The sequence below is a fragment of the Triturus cristatus genome, chromosome 4_1 (genome assembly GCF_964204655.1).
Source record: "Triturus cristatus chromosome 4_1, aTriCri1.1, whole genome shotgun sequence".
NCBI lineage: Eukaryota > Metazoa > Chordata > Amphibia > Caudata > Salamandridae > Triturus > Triturus cristatus.
In genome coordinates this window covers 1,286,085,561-1,286,110,228 of record NC_140585.1, presented here as the reverse complement: position 1 = coordinate 1,286,110,228, position 24,668 = coordinate 1,286,085,561, and the positions used below count along the sequence as shown (strand labels likewise).

At 42.7% G+C, this 24,668-nt stretch overlaps 1 protein-coding gene across 1 annotated transcript in view; it reads left to right on the top strand.

Annotated features, from left to right (window-relative positions):
* Positions 1-24,668, top strand: part of DDR2 (discoidin domain receptor tyrosine kinase 2) — a 686,650-nt gene that overhangs the window by 517,025 nt on the left and 144,957 nt on the right. The window contains exons 13-14 of the mRNA XM_085654795.1: positions 18,595-18,725; positions 23,794-23,985. Of these exons, the coding sequence (XP_085510921.1) occupies positions 18,595-18,725; positions 23,794-23,985 (323 nt within the window). The remainder of the gene's footprint in view (positions 1-18,594; positions 18,726-23,793; positions 23,986-24,668) is intronic.

Genomic DNA, 24,668 nt, shown 5'->3' with positions numbered 1-24,668 from the left:
AAAATACCAATTTAACAACAAAAAATAAACTAGATCAAAATTTACATTTACAAAAAAAATATTACATATTAATAACATTACTAATTAATTTTTTAAAATAATTTTAACTAGACAAAAACATAATAATATTATAAATGTAATTAATAAAAACTAAACTATAAAATGTGTGTATAAAATATATACAGTACAGCCACTCTAATTTATAAAACACTACACAAATAATTAGACTCAGGAAAATGCAAATTACTATTCCCACTACAATAACTTCAACAGTAGGGTAAGCGTTGAATTGCACAATGGTAAAATGTACTATTCCCAGTCAGTGCAATAGTAGGGAAAGCATTGGATTGCGGAGGGATAACATTTACTTTTTCTACTCCTGTCAGTGCAACAGTAGAGAAAGTATTGGATTGCGGAGGGGATCCATTTTCTATTTCCACTCCAATCAGTTTATCAGTAGGGAAATTGTTGGATTACAGAAGGGTAAAATTTACTATTCCTACTCCAGTCAATGCAACAGTAGAGAAATTGTTAGATTGTAGGAGGGGTAAAATTTACTATTCCCACTCCACTCAGTGCATCAGTAGGGAAAGTGTTGAATTGGAGGGGTGCAATCTACTATTCCCACTCTAGTCAGTGCAACAGTAGAGAAAGTGTTGTATTGCGGAGGGGTGAAATTTACATTTCCCACTCCAGTCAGTGTATCAGTAAGGTAAGTGTTGGACTGCAGAGGGGTAAAATGTACTATACCCACTCCAGTCAGTGCAACAGTAGGGAAAGTGTAGGATTGCGGAGGGGTAAAATTTACTATTCCCACTCCAATTAGGGCAACATTAGAAAAAGAGTTGGGTTGCAGATGGGTAAAGTGTACTATTCCCACTACACTCTACATTACACACACAGTAGTTAACTTAAAAAAAAATAAGCATTTTAAAAACCTTATTAAATAACCATTTGTTGTTTCAATAGAAAAATAATATATATATCATTTTATTTAAAAATAATTTAATTACATATTTATTACAATCTTCAATACATAGTATACATTAATGCAAATTTTATAATTAAATGTAAAATACCAAACTAAGGGGGTCATTATGATGGCGGGCGGATCCGCCCGCCATCACAACATGATTTACCCCCCCGCCATATTAGCATGGCGGGAGGTACCGCGGTGGACGGAAAGTCCGTCCGCCGCTTTTCCGCCGGTCGGCAATCGTTACGATTGACGGCCGGGCGGAGCTGGGGCATAGCAATTATGCTGATGGGTTGACAAGGCGTTTCCATGGCGGGAATTGCTTTGGGGGCCCGTTGCGGGCCCCCAGGGGGGTGGGGGCTGCACTTGATGGGTACCTATTGTACCCCCCTTCATTGCCATGCACAAGGTGGCAGCCACCGCGCGGTGCCTGTCACGTTGTTCATGGCAATGCACAGCATGCCTCTTTGGCATTGGGGCGGGTGCTGCTTACAGCAGCACCTGCCGCAATGTTGAAGATGCGGAATGCGACCACCAGGGTGGCGGTCACATCCTAATTGGTGGTGCGGGACCGCCGCAACGCTGTCGGTCGGTCCCAGCACCGCTAAGGTGGCGGGCGGACTTCAGTCCGCCCGCCATCCTAATAAGCCCCTATATTTCCAAAATAATAACAACAAATAAATAACTTTTTTAAATAGAAAACCCACAATGTTTTTAAGTATTTAAATATTTGTAGATTTTTTATTTTGTTTCTACTGAATTAAAATAAATAATTTACACATTTTACATCATTATTTATAAATTAAAATATTTAGATAATTACCTAATAGTAAATTATTTATATTTAATTACTTTTCCACCCTTTATCCTTAGAAAACAAACAACCCACACCTAAGATATATATATATTTAAGACATGTTACTTTCAGAATTCACATCATAATCAATAAAACAAGTAACAATAATTAACTAATAACAAATAAATAATATTTAATTAACTCCCCACCCTTTATCCCTACAAATACAACTAAAACCTAATATATACCACAAACAATATCTCAATTATACAATTTGCATAATTAACTATCAAATTCGTAATTTATAAATTAATTTAACACCCTTTACCCATACATATACAAGCTATACAAAATAAAAACATTAATTTAGTTCACAATTCACATAATTCTCAATTAAATAATTAATTATAACAATGAATAATGATTAGTTAATGGTAATTAATTTACTTCCCACCCTATACCCCTACAAAACCCACAACCTGCACCTAAAACTTAATTATTTTTTTAATTATACCATTAACAGATACTTATCAATTAAATAATGAATATTAATTGAAAATCAATTAAAAATTAATTATAATTTCATACAAATATGGGGAATGTATGAAATCCTCAAATGAAATTAAAGGAATGTATACCGCTGGGATTACAGTGGTCCCATTTAACTGTATTCAGTGGGGAAAATTGGGTTTTCAGACGCTTCAGGATTTCTACAGCAATGATGGACCTCTCTCTTGGCAGCAGATATGTAATAGCCAAACCAACTTAAGCAGTAATCTGATATTTAGCTTTGCACAGGTTGAACAGTTTTGTATAGGCCTAACTTCTAAAAATGAATGCCCTGGTGTTCTCCTGGGGAAGGCTTATTTCATCTTTAAAACTAAGGGTATAGGCAATTGGTACAAATTACTCAAATCAGTGGAGAATAAACAGATGATCTTAGATCACTTGGAAAAGATAACTGTGACCACTGGTTGCACCTTTTCTCTGCAATGATGGCAAAATTATAACAACATGATTTGCAAAGCAGTCAGGGCTGCTAACTTAAGAAGAATGGCATGGTTCAGTAAATGGATGATCTATTATACCCCCGATCGACTTCACAGAATGTTCCCTTCTAGTGATCCTAGGTGTTTTAGATGCGAACTTGCAGTGGGGGACTGGCTCCATGTGGGGTTTTTATGCTGCCACTTAAGCAATTTTTGGCAGGATATTTTTTCTGAAATTACCAAGAAATTGGAATCTAATCTTTCTCCTAGTTCTCTTACTGCTCTTTTTGGCAACATAGAGTCATGTGAAGATTTGAACTTAGGTCAACGTCAATTTATTTTTAATGCCACTTTGATTGCAAGATCACTTATTTTAGCAAACTGGAAGTCTAAGGTGGTCCCGACGATTTCGCATTGGATCTCAAAAAATGCAGAGAGTCTTCAATAGGGAATCCACTTATGTAAAAAGGGTAGGCTTCCTTGCTAAATTTGAAACAGTTTGGCGGTACTCGAATTAAACTGCTCCCATTGCTTGTATTTTCCTGTGCATTTACATTTTATTTAGATGATATTATTTTTCTTTTTTTCTGTCCAAAAATGAAATTTGAATTATGAATGTTATTTAGGCGGCATGGGACTTATGTAGGTAGATTACTTTCTTGTATTTTACAAGTTTGTATTGTGTAAAATTTAATAAATTTTTTTTTTCCTTTGCTACAATAAAAAAAAAATAATAATAAATATAATGAATTTCCTTCCCACCCTATACCCCTAAAAACCCACAACCCCCACCTAAGCCTAAAATTAAAAAAGAAAATGAATTATGCAATTAACATAAATAATTGTAATTAAATACTTAATATTTGGTTTGGATTTGTGGCCGCTCATAGACGACATGGTGGTAGTAAGTAGAGTCGAGAGCGACCACAACCCCCTTGCACTGTGTATCAAGGATAACAGCTTTGCAGTCTCCCCCTCCCCCTCGGATGGTTGTTCCCCTATAGATGTCATCCTTACCAATGATCTCAGAAGGGTGAGATGGCCGAAAATTGCCACTTGTGAATTTTCACGAGCGGCCATTAGAAAATTAATTAACAGTACCCTGGCCTCACTTAATCAAATGGAATCTCAAAATCTGATCAAGGATAACATCCGGGACACCCATAACAAACTCTTTGCTGAGCTTAAAGCCTTTTTTGTGAAAAGTCCTCCTGCCACTGGCAGGGGTAAAGAGTTGAAGCCATGTACGTGGTACAACAAGGATTGTAGACTGGCCCAAAGTGCTCTGAAAGAGGCCATTAAATCTGGCTCTCTTTCTACCATCCAAAAATGTAGACTTGCTTACAAAACCGCCCAATTTAAGGCCAAGCAAAACTGGGATGAAGATCGTTGGAGGGATTTATATCAAGCATGCCACAATCGTAACATGGTCCAATTTTGGCATCTCCTTAAATGGGGTAATTCCCCCCCAGATATCCGCCCCTCTAATCAAGTAGAACCTCAGCAGTGGGTAGCGTATTTTGAGGAACAGTTTAAGGTTGGTAATTCGTTGGACAAGCAGATCTTCTGTCCCCCAGGTGTTGAAAACACATTAAAATTCTCCCCTGGTGAAGTTAAGCTAGTCTTACGATCAATCAAGAGTGCCAAAGCTCCAGGACCAGACTGTATCCCTGCCGATTTATTTATTCAGGAGCAAGATGCATGGATCCCTTATCTGACCCTGCTGGCTAATGCCCTTGCGGGTGGTGCTGCTGTCCCTGATTCGTGGCTCGGGGCAGAGATATTGCCGATCTATAAGAAAGGCGATCGCTCTGCCCCGGGCAATTATAGACCTATTAGTTTAATAGACGCAGTACAAAAAATTATAGCTCGACTCGTCCTGGGTCGTATCCAAACCTGGATGTCCGATTCGGATGTGTTGTCTCCTCTTCAGGCAGGGTTTCGATCACACACTGGGACCCTGGACCAAGTATTCAGGGTAGTACTTCTGTACTGGAAGGTTGTTTTTCTGGGGGGAGGAAAGCTGTATGCGGCTTTCGTAGACCTAAGGTCTGCGTTTGACCTTGTGCCGAGGGACAAGTTATGGAAAGTACTCTTGGATATGGGCATGCCAAAAGAACTGGTTTCTTTTCTTGTCACCATTCACAAAAATACGTATGCCCGTGTCCGTTGGGGTAAACCCGGGGAGCTGACTGATAGATTCAAAGTTTCCAAAGGTGTCCGACAAGGGTGCGTACTCGCTCCCACCTTGTTTTCATTATTTATCAATGGGATTGTAGACTACTTCTTAAACAGCCCTACTGATGCACCTACCTTGGCAGGAATGAAGATTCCCCTGCTCATGTTCGCGGATGACACCCTTTTGGTCTCGAAGACGAGACAGGGTCTGCAGCTGGCCCTGTCTCGCTTCGAGACCTTTTGCCGTGAGCATGAGCTGGAGATAAACGTTGGGAAGACCAAGTTTATGGTGTTTCGTGGGCCCCGGCGGGTTAAGGCGGAGGTATGTCTGGGTGGTGTCAACTTATCCCAAACGGCAGTGTTTACTTATCTTGGGGTCACTTTTAGCGAGACATGCAGCTGGTCTCACCAGCTGGATCTCCTCGCTCTCAAGCATGCTCAATTGGGAGGAGCTTTGCTGAAAGAGCACAAACACTCATTAACAAAACCAATAGCTCCTCTCATGAAGATTTATGACTCCAAGATTTTACCTGCAATTCTATATGGAGCCGAAATTTGGGGTTTCAATAACTTGTCTAAGCTGATGACCGCCCAGAATAAATTCCTCCGGTCAGCTATCGGGCTTCCCCAATCCACCCCGCGTATCCCCCTACTATATGATCTGGGAATTCAGCCTATAGAGGACCGGGCAGGGTATAGACCCCTGGCATTTTGGCGCCGTCTGTGGACGACACCAGAACTAACTAACTATGCAAAAGCCCTCTTGGAGATCAAAGGGTTAGAGGGGTCGCATAGGATTCCCTGGTTGTCTAGCATCAAAACTCTGTTGTCTGATCTCGGGATGCGTAACCTATGGGCTAACCCCGATACTGAAGTTTTCCCGGCAAAAAAGGTCCTTAAGGATGCGTACTGGAGCTATATTAAGAACAGGAGATGTGCTTCCTCTATAGGTCCCACGATGACTGTTACTTTCCTAGTTTTTAAGGACGAGCCTGTCTACGAAAACTACTGGGATACTATCCTGAAGTTTCTCGATCGCAAACTGTATCACCAGTTCAGAGTGGGTGCCCTACCACTGCGAGGACTCACCAAAAGTTGGAGTCCTCTTGGTAGTGACAAATGCCCCTTTTGTCCAGACATGACGGAAACTATGGATCACTTCCTTTTTTGTTGCCCAATTTACCACCTCCCTAGACGTATCTGGCTTCGACCTGCCTGCAGATTAATGAGTACCCGTTCTGCACAGGTTGCTAGTAGAATCTTGAAAACAGATACCTCAAAACCTATAGTAATTGGTGTTGCAAAATTTATCAGTTGGGCATGGATCCTTAGGGCTAGGAAACTTAAATCGTGATCTGCGTTGTTAGCTGTCATAAACTAGTATTCTCTTTGGTCCCTGGGCTAAAAGGCGCGTCCCTATTTGCACTTTATTGGATTTTTTTTAACTTGCAGTGATTATTTTTAATGTATTATTTTATGTAATATTTTAAAGGTTTTAGAGTCTGTTTTGTATTGTATATGAATTGTACTGTAGTCGAAATTTTATATGTGTAGAATGTCTTTTATGATGTGAATCGAATAAAGACTTTTTTGACTGACTGACTGACTGACTTAATATTTATTAGAAATTAATTAATTATAATTAATTTACTTCCCACCCTGTACCCCTTTCAACCCCACAACCCACAATGGTACAACAAATTACCAAAAAGCTATTACATTGAATTTAAAAAATACTAAAAATCCACAAACTGTATTACCAATATGTATACAAACAATTATAACATATAACATTTTAATATATAGTAAAATACATTTAAAAAAATTAAAAATCGAAATTATTAACAACAATATTTTTAACATTGATATTAACAACTTAGATATGTTTGTAATCGATATTAACACTTCCTATATTTCTAACATCGATATTACTTACCTTAAATTTTATATTCTTGTCAAGGATATTCTTGCTGATGATTTACAACTTGATATTTCTGTAGGTCCTAATTAAATGTTCGATATTTTGTATGAATACCGTGGTGGTATAGGGAAATGTTCCCATTGAGTGTCATTATAAACAGCACGCAGATTTATGCAGGAAATGATGACCATAATATTGAAAACAGAACATGTCCTCATAAGTAGATGTACCATCATACAATTCATCAAAGGAAAATACAGTTGAATGCTCTAGATCTTTTAGCAATTATACACTGTATTACTGTCCCAATCATCTGAAACAGCACATGGGGTAATTACATAATTTAAAATATATGTTGAACAAATATGTAATTAGTAGCAGTTCAGTGGGGCCATATATATAATATAATGCCCTATCCCATACAATCCCCTTGGGAACTGGAACCACTGTAATGTACACAAGGGAAAGGTCTCTCGCTGTTCACAATGTTATGTTGCATGTGGTTTGAGTATCAATTTCACCAGTTGTACTGCAGAGTGTTCCAGAAGATAATGTCCATTTAAAAGCAGGATAAAGACAGTTACCAAAAATCCAGAGAACCAAGAAAAGTATCTCAAATGTAATCCAAAAATGTAACCAAGGAAAAACAAAATATGTCATTTTCAGCTAAAGATAGAAAACACACTTTCAGCCCGAAAGAGAAAGGTGGTGGTGGAGGCAGTGGATCAGTTGAATCCGATGAGAAGTCATCAACATAGCCCAAGGCCATCCAATCTATTTTTGGTAGCTCTGCAGGATTTGTAGAACTGGGAGATTACTCGATCTGTTGTACGTTTATGTAGACTTTTCTTGCCAGGCTTCTGAATCGAAATTTGTGTTTCTATACTAGTTGACTGTACAGTTTTTGTAGGTGCAACAGGTAGAAGATAAACTTTGTTGTTGTTTGTTGATTTCTCTTTTGCAAGAGAGGCTGTATCTTGAGTTAGCAAAGCTTTCATCTGAACGTACTGAACAGTAGCATGAGAAGGCAGGTAGCTAGCCAGGAGCACATGTGGCTTACTGTTGGGAATCAGCCACATAGTGAGGTTTGATCAGATCAATGGATACAAATTGTTTGTCTTTGCGACCGGCAAGGGGCGGAAGAAGACCAGTTCTGGTTCCTTCAACAGCCAGGAAAGGTGCAGGCGGTCTGTAGGATGTCCCAAACTCTTTTTTGTCCACAATTTCCTCCCTGACCAGATGCCCAACGTTCAGGACCCAGTAAGGTCTTGCCGGCACTACCTTCACTTCTCCAGTGGTGGCATGTTTTACTTGGACATTACTTTGTTCGTCCCGGAAATTGTTCAGTTCCTGTAAAACAGGCAAACGTTCATTGATATCACATGGTGTTTCTGCCACCACTGTGCTGGGTTTGTCGAGGTCTGGGACCCACATCTTAACCACACACAGGATCTCACAGGGAGTCCGACCATCCAGATATTTTCTTGACCTGTTATTTAAGGCCCTCTGAATCTCATGTAGGTGAAGGATCCAAATGCAAACTCAGCCTAGGATCCTTGCTGTTGCTGCATTTAAGTACAGAGTACTTGGTCTGTTTGTAGAGACCAGGTCACCAATAGCGCTGCTGTAGTAATGAAATCGTCAGCCATGCTGTCGGTGGTTGAAGAAGCACACATTTCTCCAGGAAGTGTGTTGCAAAGCTTTTACCTTCACTTGACAGTTCAAATCCCAGAAAAAAGACATTGAGATGGGCAATTTTGATTTTTTAAATTGAATTTGTAGACCTTGTGAGCAAATCCCAATATTATGTGTTATTAGGTATTATCTTTGTGGTTGTGGGGTTGTCCTCAATGGTATTTCACGATATGTAGAACCGTCTTCCTATCCCACAAGGTTGCGGTGTAACGCAGGAGCTATCACTAGCACCCACTCCTTGGCGTATGATTGTTTCACTGATTCTGGAACGAGGTCAGAGAAAGCAGGTAGAATTACAGTTTCCCTGTTTGGGCAATCCATTACGAAACCCAGTGGTAAATCCTTTTCAGCCAAAAGAATATTTTAACCTTGTATCAATCCTCCCAAAAGAGAACATTAATAAACCTCGGCATGTCCCCATCCAACCGTAGTTTTATTTAGTATAAATGATGGGGGACACTCACCCTGGTATCAGGTGTTTCCACCATGATATACTCACTCAGCTCTATTTCCACCAGACAATCCTAGTGTGACTTCTGCCTTGCTGTCTAGCATTGTCACTGCCCATTCCTTGCTATGAAGCATAGTCCTCATTATCTGGGGCATGCCTGACCTTCAGTCCGGCTATCTTCTTTTTGAATTGAAGCTTGGAAGGTTTCTATTTATCTACCTGTTTTTTTATGTAGTCAGATGTGCGGTGTGAGTCCTTCTTCGGTTTCATGTGCTCCTCTGAACTGCCCTCTAACTATCTACCTCTCTCCAAACATTATAGAATAATTCCTGAAAGGAACTAGACGAACGTGTATCAGTATCTTGATACCTGTCAGGCAGTCTAATATTATTACAGTTTCAGAGATTATATCTCTTTTCAGTGGCTTCCTGTTGAGGAGGCCCAACCCGTGATTTTGTCTTGTCTTTATTATGTTTTGGTTTCCCATTGCTTCTTCATTGAAGAGTCGGGTGCTTGCTTAGAGTCATCCTTTTCAGAATTACTCTTTAGTTGTGGTTTACCAGATCTGATTCCCAAATGATCTCTACCTACCGTATCAGTCAGTCAAAATACTTTATTTCGATCACACAGATCAACAAAGTAAAAAAAATTGACAATTCACAGAGTACGAAATAGCTAAAAAGGACAGTCCAGCTGCTGTCATAGAATGGATACAATTATTAAAACATGATAAAACAGTACGCGTATTTAACTCATATACAATTTACAAAACATTCAACTGTATTGGGCTCAGGAAGTGACTTATACATCCAATAGGCACTTGGAGTGCCTTATCCAGGTTGCCATAAGAAATTTGCCCACCCCGAAGACATAGAATTTTAATTACCAGCACAGTTAGGCCCTAAGAGAAGTATGGTGTTTCTAGGTACCAAGATTCTTACACTAGTGGAACAATCCACTTTGCTCGCGACCTACTGTACTGGGGACAAAAGAACAATATGTGTTCCAATGTTTTGGTCCCCCTCCTTCCATACGGACCAGTTAAAAATAAAAGATTTGACCAGAAGGATACAATATCTAAACTGCAGATATAGTTTGTGTGCAGGAGAGGGTTCGATTTTGTCAATAAATGTCTCAAAGCTCATAAATGGTTTAAAATCAATAAAGATTAAGCGAGACTACCTGTGCTATTCGTCACTATATCCATAGCTGCAGCTTCCCAATACAAATCTTTGATCTTTTCTCTAGATAGCTGACACAATTGTTCCAGAAAAAGCCAATAATCATGTAGGCTCAAACTGTGTAAGAGGGGTTTGATAATATGGAACCAAGGGATTTTGATTACACCGGAATGGGTCAACAAATCTCTGACACCTTCACTATAGGGTTCAAGATCGGCTGAGGTCCATACACGATACCAGAACAGTAACGTAGTGTATCATAAGATTCTTCGATAATTCTAGGAAATTCGCACTCGTGCTGTGCAAGAGTCAAATCCCTTAGGCTGCTGCATCCTCCTTTATGTTTCTTAATAGAATGGCAGACACTGTGGCAAAATTGCCCATCAGTTTCATCCCCAAGTCCAGGGCAGGAGCTGCCCCGTACTCATTCTGGAGCTGTTTCAGCACCGCAGGCAAAAACAGCCAGAGAAGGGGTACCATGTGTTCTGTTATATACTGCAGCAAAGACTGTACCCCAAGTTGTGCAGCCTTCCACCAGGGGAGCCATCCCCAGCAAATTGTTAGTACTCTGTGTTTTTCCTGCGGGCCTGTATGGGGGGAAAAACTGCTTTAAGTTGACTTGTTTGTGGGCAATCCAGAACGGAATCTCCTTCTGCCTGATGGAAATTTTTCCCAAAACTGCATTTAGCGTTTGTGGGCTAAAGCCCAGGGTAGCTAAATGCAGTTGTGCAGCTTGAGCAGCCTGCGCAGGGTTAAGTGTCAATATCCGCATAACAAACTGTGTATGACTTTTGTTAGTGCAGGTGTGGGTGACCTGCCACCGCTGCGCCCCTGCGCCGCCAAGAGTCACAGCCACCTTCCCACCAGATTACAAGTAATTTTGTGGTCTGGCGGGCGGCTAGTGGTTCCCGCTGCAGTGCCTCTTTTAAGGCAGCGGTGCCTTTTAAAAAGGCACCGCAATGGGAACACCACACAGGTTCCTTCACGGCGTGGACCGTCAAGTCTATGCCATGCAGGAACTGGGGCGCATGCACATGGGGTGGGGCACATGTTGTGCCCACCTGCATGCACTCCCAGGCAGGAGGGGCACAGGAGGCCCTGTAGGGCCCCTATTCTTTCAGCATCAACAGTTTTTTTCATGGAGGAGAGACCTCCATGAAAACCCTGGCAGTCCTGAAACTTATTATATAGATGGCGGTGCTGCAGCAGCACCACTTGCATCTTACAATGGCCCTGACCGCTGAGCGACTGCCAGGGAATAGCGGAGCCAGCTGTCCAATTACAGTCCGACCACCCAACTCATAATAGGGCGGTCGGACCGCCGATGCGGCAGTGGCTGGACTGCCACCGCCGGGCCACCACAAGTCTGGCAGTCCTCGGACCACCAGATTTGTAATTAGGCCCCAAGTCTTTATGTAGTGTTCGCACCTCTGCTGTTGGTAAATTATCAACATTAGGATGCAGTGTGCATCCAGCTAAGACCGGCCATGTCGCTCCCTCATTGCTGAGTGGACAAAGTCTAATATTTGCTGTTGTGTGTGGGAAGGCTCCTTTAAACTCATTCATGTGCTCTTGGTAAATGAGAGGTATCTCTATTTCATCGCATGGTGTGTATTCTTTTGGTATTTCATCCTCTGTGTAGGTGTGGAATAACTGTGTGACATTGTCTGCAGACAGGAATGTAACCCAAGAATAGAACATCTCTGTCCTAAATGCTTTGCGTGCCTCTACCACAAAGGTAACATTTCCTCCCCTTGCTGGAAGACCATGTTGTAATAGTTTCTGAGTAACCACATGTCTGCTGTTCTCTGTGGTGTTTAGTGCCCGGGATTTTCATCTCCAGACATGATAGGCAATGAATTACAGAGAGGGTAATACAGTGGCAATAATAGATACTTTCATGCTTGAACTACCTAGAGCCAATACATATGTGTTACCTACTCAGTTGAGGAGGATGTTCCCTACCACCATGGATGTCTCTGGTTTGACGGTATGTAGGGATGCCTGAGAAGGCATGATTTAACTATTCAGGCGATCCATAAAATAAAAACCTACCCAACAATGTCAGCACCATATTGTGTAGTTTCCACCTCACGGTAGGAACTGTGCATTTGTGGACAGCATTAACTTTGGGATGGTGCCAGACTGATTCTATGCACCCACTCAGTATATGTTGTTCTATAAACCATCTACCTCACAGTGCCACCATAAGCCCCCCTAAACCTAGTCGGGCAGCAAATGGTTTCTGTCAACCACTGAACATAAAAACCATGGTCACACAGAAAACGTGGCAACAGATCTAAAACCCTTTTGCTCAGACACTCATGCTCTAGTACTCCCAGAGAGACATACAAGAAATACACACAGGGGTGTTCTCAATATTTTTTTTAACCAGCATGATTTTTGTATAAATGTATGTGCTGTGATGATCAATAGACAGAAGCAGATGATAGTTACTAAAAGCACAACTACGGTGGACAGAATAAAAAGCTACACCATGGTGGTATAACAATGTAAATATGCAGCCATTTTTCCTGTAGTAGTGAGCAAAGTTTCCTATGAGAATAAACACAGGAACGATGCTCCTGCCCGGCAATCCCCCATCGTAAGTCATCCTGACCCCAAGAGCACCAACGACACAAATGAAGGGGCTGAGAGACACCAGCTCTCCCTGGAGCAGGCACTGAATACCCTGGTTGGACCCGAGGAAGCACCAGAGCAGAGGCTGAGAAAAGGCCCTGACAGCCTCCCAAGATGGCGGACGAAAGATGAAGGGAGCTGCGGATCTCGGATGAGTGAGCGGACACCCCCCCCCAAGATCAAAGAGCCAGGCAAAGACACTCGGGGTGCGAGAAGCAGTGATCGGCGAGTCACAGGGGTGAAGTCAATGCCAGGAGATCCCCCGGGGCCTGCGGGAGACATCACAGGATTAAAGCGGTAACGGCAGAGAGAGCCCCCCCCCTGCCTCCACTGGGTAGCATTGCAGCGGTCACAGCAGGCCGCCACTGACTAGAGTTAAGGGGAGCAGAACACTGGGGAGTAAGATAACAGTGCGGTGAAGATGACCCATCAGGAGGCCCAGAGAAAAGAGGAGGCATTAGGCCACAACTTCGCTGGGGAGAGGCTGCTGCCAAACAGGCCAGCAATAGCATGAATACACGGGCAATGCCAGGAACGCCAGCGAAGAGGGACTCCTGCCCAGTGCTGTGGTGCCAAGACGATCGACATCCATAAGGAGTGGAGCGGGCAAAAACAACAGAGGTGGGTATCCTGAGGCTGGAAGCGTCATAGGTGGTGGCCCGGTGGGCAGTCTCGACAATGGAGCGCTGCTGCCTAAGGAAGGCGGAGACGGCTGGGAGAGCTGAGCGCTGCTGTCACCCAAAAATCCCTGGAGGTGAGTGCCACGCAGACTTGAGGCTGAGGCAACCTATGAGAGTGGGCGCAGACGTTAGCCCTTAAAAGCAGCATGACGGGAGGCACCGCTGAGCTGCAGGGTGGCGAAGAACCCGGGACCTCGGCCTTGAGTACTAAGCGGGGGTGAACAAATAGACGTGGAAGTGTGACTCCCTATCACTAAAGAGGAGGGCGGTTCGGCGGGCGGCTGCATAAGAGGGGGAGCTTCATCGGTCTGCCCCCGTGAATGAGGAAGTGGGTCCATAGACTGCCTGTTACCAGATAGGGGAGAAAAAAGAAACCCCTGGAGAAGGAAACTTGAAAAAGTTTCTGTCTGACAGAGGAAGAAGGCATAAAGATCTGGTTGGAGCTCACTCCTTCAGCAATACACCCGGGACACAGCAATTGCCAAGAACCAGGCGGCTCAGTGCTATATGAGCACGCACCATCGGGCATTCATAGAGTAAAGGCCTAGGGAGCGGGCACAGGAGGGACCTGTGCCACTACGGACAACCACCTAGAGCGAGAGTGCAAACCCTCTTCAGAGATCGGGTAAAGCTGGGTCACGAAGAGTAGGAAGCAGGGGCGGTTTCTCCATTAGGGCTCAGGGACTGCGCCCCTCTGATATTCCTACACATTTACATAAAAGCACATTACATAAATCAATTTATTTAAGACTGGGCTGGGCTGTCTGCCTGCCCCTCCTCGCTCTGAAGCAGGAGACGGAAGCCAGGCAGTAAACCAACTTTACTGTGATGCATGACGCAGGAATTTCTGTTTTAAAGCCCTTTATTGCCATTGTGGCCTAGGGTTGTATGCACTCTGTAGGCCAGTGACGCAATCAGCGTCACAGTTCTGGGCATCAGAGACTTTATCCCTGCATGATATCAGACTTCCGTCATTCAAAAGCGAAGATCCCACCCTTTAGTTATAGGTGAAAGCGGATGCAAGCACTTCTGATCCGGTGCCTTGTTCTCTGTAATGTAAGTGTTTGCAAGCTAATGTTGTGTATTGTACATTGTGCAGAGACACCTCATCACGCTAACCTCACCCACTTTGACACCCCACACCCTCCCTGCACATCTCTTGCTCCTTTAGAAGTGGAGCTGCAGCATTTGTTCCACCGCAAAATGGATCCAAATATCTGAGTCAAGCCCAAAGCGAGAGATATGTGCTTACTGTGGAACATGTGCTTACAGTGGCCAGTTCACAGATGTTAAACATTCAAACTGACCCTATCTTCATGCCCCTAAGTTAACCCTGATGCCAAAAACATGGATTGACTTTCAAAGAATGAATGTTAAAAACGTCAAGGAAATGCATTTCAGCGATTTAGTATCTCTCTTATTTCAAATGCTTTACTTAAACTTGCATTCCGTAAGAATTAGCTATTTTATAATGTTGTTGTTTATCTGTATTTTTTTCTGTGCATACTTTGAGGCTTGAGTAATGTCAGGTGTTTATGAGGGGCTTTGTTTGAGCGTGCAGGCACTAAGGCTGAAGCCAAACAAAGTGCCTGTCAGTGGGTCGGCCTCTCTGCAGAGCACACAGAAAAATGTTTATGTATTACACTTCCAACTGAAATCCTGTGGATATGTGTGTGAAGAGGGTACACAGATGGCAAAAGTAAGAGAAATTAAAGTGCTTAAGTTTGAGGGACTGCAGTGTATGTTGGGGCGGTGAAGTGACAGCTGCGAGGAGTGCATTCGGCGGAAGAGTGAAAAGAGGGTGCTGAAGAGGAAAGAGAGGGGGTTGAAGATGTGCAGATGGGCAAGATATGCAGAGAAAAAGAAGATACATATCTAACATAAAGAACACATAACTAAGGCCAAAACTCCTTCCACAGGCCTGAATGCTATTTAATTCACAGACTCACTATTTCAGAATTTAAACATTTCCAATATTAATTATTTATAAGAAATCATTGTTGTTATTCATTTATATCAAACAGCTAACTCCCAGTGACAAAGCCAATCATATTGACAGGCTTTAGGTGTATGTCAGTTGTTGTGTCATTTATCTGGATAAAATTACATCTCAGAGAGAAACAAAATACCAATCAGGTGGCACACTATGGAAATCACAGAAATGTATTTAACAAGTTCCTTTATTTTTATTGAGAGCCCCCACTTTTTTCATCTTACTTAAAGACCTGTCTGCACATATTTCTATATGACTGGTTACAGCCAGCATCTGCGGGTGCTTCTCAAAGTCTGGTTAGAGCATATTTTTCGTACGTTAATGCTGAATGCAGTGCAAGACACAAGGCAAGCATACATTTTAAAGGCTAAAGTTCTTATGCTGTATAATTTACACATTACAGTAACTGTTGAACATATTAATGCAGGAAGATATGGGTCAGTTTTAATATTGCAAGACTATACTTTCCCACTGCTTAATAAGCCTTGCTTTATCGCTACATTCATTTGCTTTAAAATGCACCATTTGCCAATCTCACCCTGGACCCCAGGTTTGTCCACTGAACTTGTTCACTTTGCGTGCTATAAAAAAGTAATGCCCAACGTTTATGCCCCACCACTTACAAATGTCACCAGCCGCCACTGGTACGAAGTGAGGATTAACAAAAAGAGCAACTACGAGACGTGCTGAATACACCCATTGGACACCCACAGATACAGAGTCAGGCAACTCCCCCACTGGAAATGGGGAAGGTGCCTAGGAAACGAGCACAGAGTGCCACTGACCCAGGCAGGGGGCCAGAACAGACGAATGAGGAGGAAGATGCTGGAGAGGCAGTGAAGGAACTGCCCAGCCTCGCCCAACACTAGCAGATATCATGCAGGTGATAACAGCATCCCGCAAAGCACTAGAAACAAAAGCCTACTCAAGGAAGACCACCGTCAGCTGGCAGAAAGAATACGAACACGGAGCGCACAATGTCTGATATTCCCTCGGAGGTGGCTGAGCAGCGCAAATCTCTATCAGAAATGGAAGGAAGAGTTCGGACCTTAGAATTGAGAGCAGAAGACAGGGAAGGTTGATCCCGCATGAATAACCTGCGCATCATTGGGGTCCCGGAATGGGAGGAGGGAAACAATATAGTAACGTTCCTAGAGAACTGGCCTATCCCCATTCTACGCACTGGAAAGGGCACACAAGAGTCCCAGCCAGACCGCCCAAACCGGGAGCCCCACCGTGACTGATTGTGGCTCGTCTGCTCCACTTCGAATATCGGGACCACATTCTATCACAAGCTCGCCAGAACAATAATTTTCAAATTGGTACTAACAAAGTCATGGTGTTCCCATATTTCACAAAGGAAGTGCAGAGACAGCGGGCAACTTTTCTGATGGTGAAGAAGCGCCTACAGCAATTGCAGTTCTCATATGCAATGTTGTTTTCAGCCAGACTAAGAGTTGTTATACCAGCTGGGACCCATTTCTTTCAAACTCCACAAGAGGCTTGTACCTGGCTTTACCTTGTCCTGAGCGGTGGTTTGGGTGGGGGGGGGGGGCTCTCCAGGATCAACATCTCAGAAGAAATAAGCAGACCCGGATAAAACCAGAACACCATCCCCAGCGGAGGCTAGAGAGGAGAGACACAGCGTCCTCAGGGTGGTCGCAGAACTGAGGCAAGCTGAATCCAGTCCCAAGTCTACATGGAGCAACCACAAACAGAGACAGTCAGACTGTTCTCACAGATCTAGCTCTGCGGAGGACTCTGAGACAGATCTTCTTAAAGTCACTCCCAAGTCCATTTATGAGCTCATATAAACGAGGGAACGCTATGAGATAATGAGTAACTGACATTCACTACTGTAACCTTCTTGGCAATGCATGCTGGGAATAAACATGGGAAATCAATGTTTTGGGACCGCTCATCCTTTGCTTGGCTCCCACTTAACAAACAAGTATCAAACTTTCAATGACGGGGAATACATTTTTTTTTAATGTCTGCAGCTTCGTCGAACTGCGCAAAATTTATTAGGGAAACCAAAACCTCTTTTATTGTGGAAAGTGTTACTAATTACTATACTAAATAACATGTTGGCCCATACTTATACATTGTTGACGCCATGCTGTTTCGCCATGTGTATTTGTGGTAAACAATGGAATATAACTGTACCAGTACACAAGGACTTAAAGCCATACAATGCTACAAAATAATAAAGACTCCTCATGACTATTAGAGTTGTTTTCTCTTTCAAATCACTGTAACATGCATTCTGTGAGACCGCAAGAAGTGTTTTCTCATGCCATTTAGGCAGTACAGTGGTAATGATGGGGAATTTGACATTTGCACTGGAATAAAAAGCGTGTCAATGTGCGTTTATCGGTGCTGCTGCTCTAACTAATGTGTTATTGGGCCACATTTATTTTCACTGGCCTGGCATAAATATATATCAAAAACTCCTCCCGCGGCCAGCCCTTGTGGTTGTAGGCCCTTGTTTGTATCCTTTTTAATGTGTAATAAAGGTTTCTTATAAAAAAAATAAAAAAAAACTCCTCCCACTGAAACCCTTACCCCCCCCCCCCCCCCTTAAGCATTTCACCCACACATCAGGGTGATGGGCGATGCAACAGGTACAAAATTAAGCATTCCGGTTTAATTTGCCTGGTCACATTTTCTTAAATCCTAGTGGCTTCTTGCTTACGCAGTGGAACTATTCTTTTCATGACTTTTATGAAAATGCTGTCTGCAGTGTATTGCGTTTTGAGTCTTTAGGTTAACTGTCGCTCAAAGATAATGTGAGTTTGTCATTTTTAAACATGTTTCTAACAAATCAGATTCTTTTGTATCGGAAATATTGGTTATTTGTAATTTTACATTACAATATATCCAAACAGTTTTGACGCACCTGAAATCGCCTTCATTGCCACTACTTTTATGCTACTCCCCTACAGATGTGGAAATAAACATGTGAAATACTGGACCAGTATTGTATGTGTGTGATTGTTTGTTGTGAAAGATACATGTTTGCAGCACATTCTACAGTGAATGCAAATTTCGTGCTGCATTAAGGTTTTATTATATTGTCTCATTATTCTCCTAGGTTCATCTTTGTGAAGTAGAAGGCATGGCGGAGTTTCTGGGGAAGGAGTTCACGATGGAGGTCAGTTCCAGCAATCAGCCAGCCTTGGTAGCCGTGAAAATGCTGAGAGCAGATGCTAACAAGAACGCCAGGTCTGTCAACTCAGATTGGGTCTTTGGGTTTTCAATCTTATCAACCGTGATATCTCAATGAGGGCGGCAACCGCAATGCTGCATTGTCATGTGTGTGCGAGACACCAACAGAGTGACATGGCTGATGTCGGTGTTCTTGTATAGAGTTCCTACCTTTCTAAGAACAAAATAAAACAAGTTACTGACCAGTAACAATAGTCTTGAGTTTGAAGCTCTTCTAGATTCACATGTTGTCCATTATGCTGCATGATCGTCAATTCACCAAAAGGTCTGGGGTAGCGGAAGTGACATCACATGCCATTTGACCTTTACGTCAACTCACACACACACACACACACACACACACACACACACATGCTTATACATACATACACATTCGCATATACACACACTCTCTCGCTATCTCATATAAACACTCTCCCCAGCAAGCATGCACACAACATACATAAAAATCATTTGTTACGTGCCTCAGCTGCCGGGGAGGGTCATAATGCAGCTAACTGCACTTCATTTTTTATTACACTAATAGTGAATAATACTAAAAAACACAAGGAGACTAGAGCCCCAACTGATGTCCATTATGACAAACTTCCCTGTGTTCTTGGCAGTGATGTTGGCACCTCTGAGGCCAAGGGTCGAAAATACAGTGCCAGGGGTTGCAAAGAACAAGCCAGACCCCCAGCAACCCCTAAATGACGTCCATGTTATGCTGCCATCTATTAGTTAGGCCCGGAAACCTCTTCTCTTTTCATTTTTCTTCCTCTTTGAGCGACACTGGTGCAAGAGTGATGTTGACCTCATATGACATTGACCTCACTATGTGATTGCCAACTTTAGAATAGTATTTCTATATATCCGTATGTTATGCCACATTTGAGGGCAACACATTTAACAAGGATAATTATTGCATCTGACATCAGCGTTAGATTTTATCAGGTGCGTTAATTTTCGCACCAAATGGCATGCCACTCTTATTCAGAGTCCAATAACATTAAGTGAGGGTACACATGAATAAAATAATAGAGGACTACCGATTACAATGAATGGCTACTCTTTCTACTTGAATATTTTACAACGCAAAAACTTTGCAAAGAAATCATAAAAAGGTGTTCACTGTTTGAATGATTTACTTCGATTATCAACATATACAAACTCAATTTATGTATAACACACTAACGCCATGAAAAGACACGTCTATTTAGATTTTAACCTTGAGGCAATGAAAAAGAAGGCCTATTTACAAGTGAGATTATTCTATATTCTAATTCTTCAGATTGAAGACACATGGTAGAAGATTCAGAGAATTTGGCATTAGGGTCAATTAAGAAGGCATCTAATTTCTGTTCTACTGCTTCTTCGCACAGATTTATAGGCTGTCTCATGAAATACTTTGACATAGTTTCTAGTGAACTTCGTAACTGTTCATAACTATCTTCTTTCAAACAAGTATTTTATATATATATATATATATAATGTAATATTTTATCAGCTCACATTGTATGTTTTCTGAGTACATAATTTCCCATGTTTTACAATTGCGGTAAAGGTCTAACCAAATGGATTGTGACTTCGAGCACTGAAATGATGTCGTAGTTGGACTGATTCATGGCTTACAATGACCTGTTCTGCCTCTAGAGGCTGTATTTGCATTAAAGCACATTTACGGGGTCGCCCAATCTGACTGGAACATTAAGTTAAATGTTTGTGATTTTTATTTCAAACATTGAAAACAAATGAGGGCTTTTAAACAGTAATTTATGTGCATGCCATGATTTCACATGCCCCCCCCCCCCCGTCCTAAGCCTAATATGGCCAAGAGGACCCCCTCCCCTAGCCCAGCGCCATATATATATTTTAAAGGGGAGGGGGCATCATTGGACACTGGGTCACCCCCCCCCCCCCCCCAGGCCTTTTTTTGTTTTTAAAGTGAGGACCTGCGTGTCCCCCTCCCTGAGCCTTATTAGACCCTTTGGGCCCAGTTTACCAGGGCTGTTGTTTTTTAATTAAAGGGGAGGGGTGCTGTGTGGCCCCCACTCCCCATGCCCTATTAGGCCCTGAGGACACCATCTCCAAGGGCCACTACTTAAAATAAAGGGGATGGGGGCCATGATGCCCTCGTCTTGAGCTGTTATCAGCCCCGGGGCCCCATCTTCCAAGGCCTGCATTACGTAAAGACAGGTGCCCTGGTGCCCATCCACAGTACCCACCATACACTGGGAGGCTATGGGGGGCCTCCAAGGTTCCCGCAGCCCCAGCTGGCTCCCAACATGCTGCAGGAGCCTGCACTGCTCCCACCCACCTCACAGGGAGCAGCTACTTATGTTGCTCCCCCTGGGTGGGAGCTATATTTTGATCTGTGTCCCTGCCCACACTAAGATAAAAAGTTTGCTCCCAGCCAGCTGGAGCATTTTCATTAGCTTTCGCTGGTTGGGAGCAGACTTTGTCTTTGCTCCCGCGTGGCAGGGATTTTGAAAACACACAAATTTCCCTGCCTGGGGATGGGGTCACGGGACAAAATACAGCCTGGGAAGGGGGGAACACGCCCCCTGCCCTTTAAACATAATTCAGGCCCTGAGGAATGGGGAGTCCCCAGGGCCTAAAACGGCCAGCAGGGAGGGGGGCCACGTGCTCAGTACCATTAAAAAATACTTTGAGCCCGAGTGGATGGGGCCCCCAGGGCCAAAATCGGCCTGGGGAAAGAGGCCACATGTGCCCCCCTCCCAAAAATAAATTAAAAGCGTCATCCTCCCTGGCCCACACTGGGGGAATTAAAAAAGAAGTGCAGGAGGTGTCTAAAGTTCCTATGGAATAATGAAGGAGAAAACACATCTTGGGACTCCCACTTTGTCTCGGCCCCAGTAGATGGATCACACTAAAACTTTCCATGCGCAAACTAGTAAAAAAGTAGTTCTTTTTTGGAAAGGTTCGTGGAGATTCGTCAAACGGGTCTAAAGTTATTAGCAACACGAAAATGCATTTCCTATAGAAACACGATCTAGGGGTGTGGAATTCCACAGTAGGGTTTGAATAATAGCATTTCCCTTATTTTGCCACTTTTGCACAGATCTACATACCGGGGCTGCGGGTAGTGGTAAGCAATAGTTGCAGGGTTGAAATGCCCTTTTGAGTCAGTGAAATCTGCTAATTTGCATGTTTTAAGGGTTTTCGCCAACTCTTCTCAAATTTTTTACCATGCTGAGAAAGGTTTGAAATTTACTCCTGACAATGATAGAGGTACAACTTCTTTGAGGGCTGGGAAAAAAGTGGCTGTAGGGAAAGTGAACTTGCAAACATTCAACAGATTTTCAAATGAGCAAATCCACATATTCATATTTGCTAAAATGCAGTTCACAAATATTTCCTAGGAGTACTATTTCTTGGCCTCCTTCTGTAAATTCTTGTGAATTCACAAAAGCCATAAATCTTTACTTAATGCAAGGACGTATACCATGGGTGCACGTTTGAGACTTTCTTTGATAATTGGGCCTCTAAGTATGTCTATTTTTAACCATGATCTTTTGTGTTTATTAAACGTCTGTCTCTCCTTCTGTCTATTGGCTGGCTTCACTGTGAGTGACAGTATTCTGCTCTTTTCACAAGGAGCATATCGGCACACAAAGTAGTTTTGTTCAGTGCCAGGAACTACTGTGACAATGTGTGCTTTTTGAGGACAAAAATATTTTTTTCTTTTGCCAATGTTTGTTATAATGGTGAGGGCCCGGCAGCTCCCACACCAATAATGTTTTACAAAAACCATGCCAAAACAAGGCAGGCATGGAAAAAACCAAAAGGCTGACCACCAACTACAGACCTACTGGCTTTGCCAATGCTTTTTTATTTGTATGTTTCCCATAATCTTATTGAAACTGATTATACTGATTTTGCATTATGAATATTTTTGGGGAAATACTAGATACATCACCACATTTTGCTAAATGACGCTGCAAATAAATGGTACCTAAAATGTTATAGTAGCAAAATGTTTTTTTCCTACTTGAGTTTTTTTCGTGAACATTTTATTTTGAAAACAAAGAATGATCATGCTTGCTTTCAAGCTTCTGTAAATATTTGCATCTAATCAAGGAGCATTCTGGGAGCATTATGCATAGCCTCATATTGCTAAACTTTGAAAACATGTGTGCACATTTTTATACTGGAACCACTGTCAGAAGGGCAGTCCGAGCTTACAACATTTACTTAGAGCGCTCACCCGAATATTAAAGGCTTTGCATTAATGAACCATAAATACAAGTTTGAACAGCATTAACACACGGATACAAATATTTCCTTAATTGCAGACAAAGCTGTTCCCTGAGCCATAATGTGGTACTGTAAACTGGCAGCCAAATGGTTTGTGCTGTAGGCAGGGCCGGACTGGCCGTAGTGGGCACCTTGCAATCCCCGGTGCGCCGCACGGGTGGGGGCTGGTTTTGGGCCCCTGGGGGCCGTTTTTGATACAGGGCCGTTTTTGCAGCATAGCTGAGCACTTTGCCAGGGCCGGTTTTGGTTCCTAGTCCGGCCCTGGCTGTAGGAGGGTTGGGTCTACTTATCCCAAGGACAAAATACATATGAAAACGTGTTGCCCTTGACCCCAAACAATGTGTCCCGGACATGAAATCCACATCCCTGGTGTGTGTATGTGGGGGTGCACCTTCAGCATCATTCTACTATGTAGTCACAGAAATTGTTGTTGACTTGTGATATCCTTATATCGTAGGATAGGAGGTACTTTATCACTTACATAAACCAAGGATTTTAAGCATGCCATCTTACAATAATAAATAGGAATTTTACTCATTCAAAGATACCACTACTTTATGATTTTGGTGCGTGGAGAATTGGTATGTGATATAAGGATATGTTCAAAAGACGAACGTGATTTCTTTTTCTGGCATGCGGAGTCCAGTTTTTCACTGAGTACAACCACGTCATGACCGCTTCACTTAACTTCGTTCTCTCGTTTACGTTTTTAAAGCAAGAGAGACTCTTTTGCCTCAGAAGATATTGAAATTACATATTGTTTAATGCCTACTAAAACCAGTGCATCAATGTTTCCATCTTTTCTTAGAAATGACTTCCTGAAAGAAATTAAGATCATGTCTCGGCTGAAAGACCCCAACATCATCCGGCTGTTAGCTGTCTGCATTAACGATGATCCGCTCTGCATGATCACAGAATACATGGAGAATGGGGACCTGAACCAGTTCCTAACTCGACATGGCCCACCAGGCGAACTGACACTCGCCATGCCAACCGTAAGGTAGCTATGTTAAGGACAACGTAAGTGCTGCAGGAAATCCCCAGGCACAACAGCCACTACTCTGTCACTGATGCGAGACACTCTCGATGCACACCCCTCTACTATTGCAAAGGGCAGTGTAAAATACCTTCTCGCATGCCTACCAATACTTCTGAAATGCTCTCCTTATTGTGGTGGATAAATGTTAGCACTCATGTTCATACCACTTCTCCCCACTCCTTTGTGCTGGCGGGTTTCTAGGCACTCTCACCCTTTGCTGCTACTGTTTAATGTTATTGGGGTTCCTGGGCCGTTTCATATGTATTTGGGATTCGTAAAACTGTTGACGCTCTCCAATTAAAACTTTCACATCCATGCTGCCATCCAGAATAGTTCATAGGATTCAGCGTTTCAATTCAGTTAAGGTTTATTTATGTTCTCGAATCTACAAATGCATCATCAAATAAAATGTAGTTCATTATAAAGATTAAGAACATAGGTCCAGATGTACTAAGAATGGATTCAGCAAAAGTCGTCGCAAATTGCGCTCTGACTTTTGCCAAATCCATTCTGTTTTTGCAAACTGACCTATGTACTAATAGGTTGGTTCGTAAAAACCCAAATATTAGTTATTATTAAGCTAGGTCACAAATTGTGACCCGCTATAAATCTTAGCCATCAGAGGGATGGTGGGCTGCTGAGCC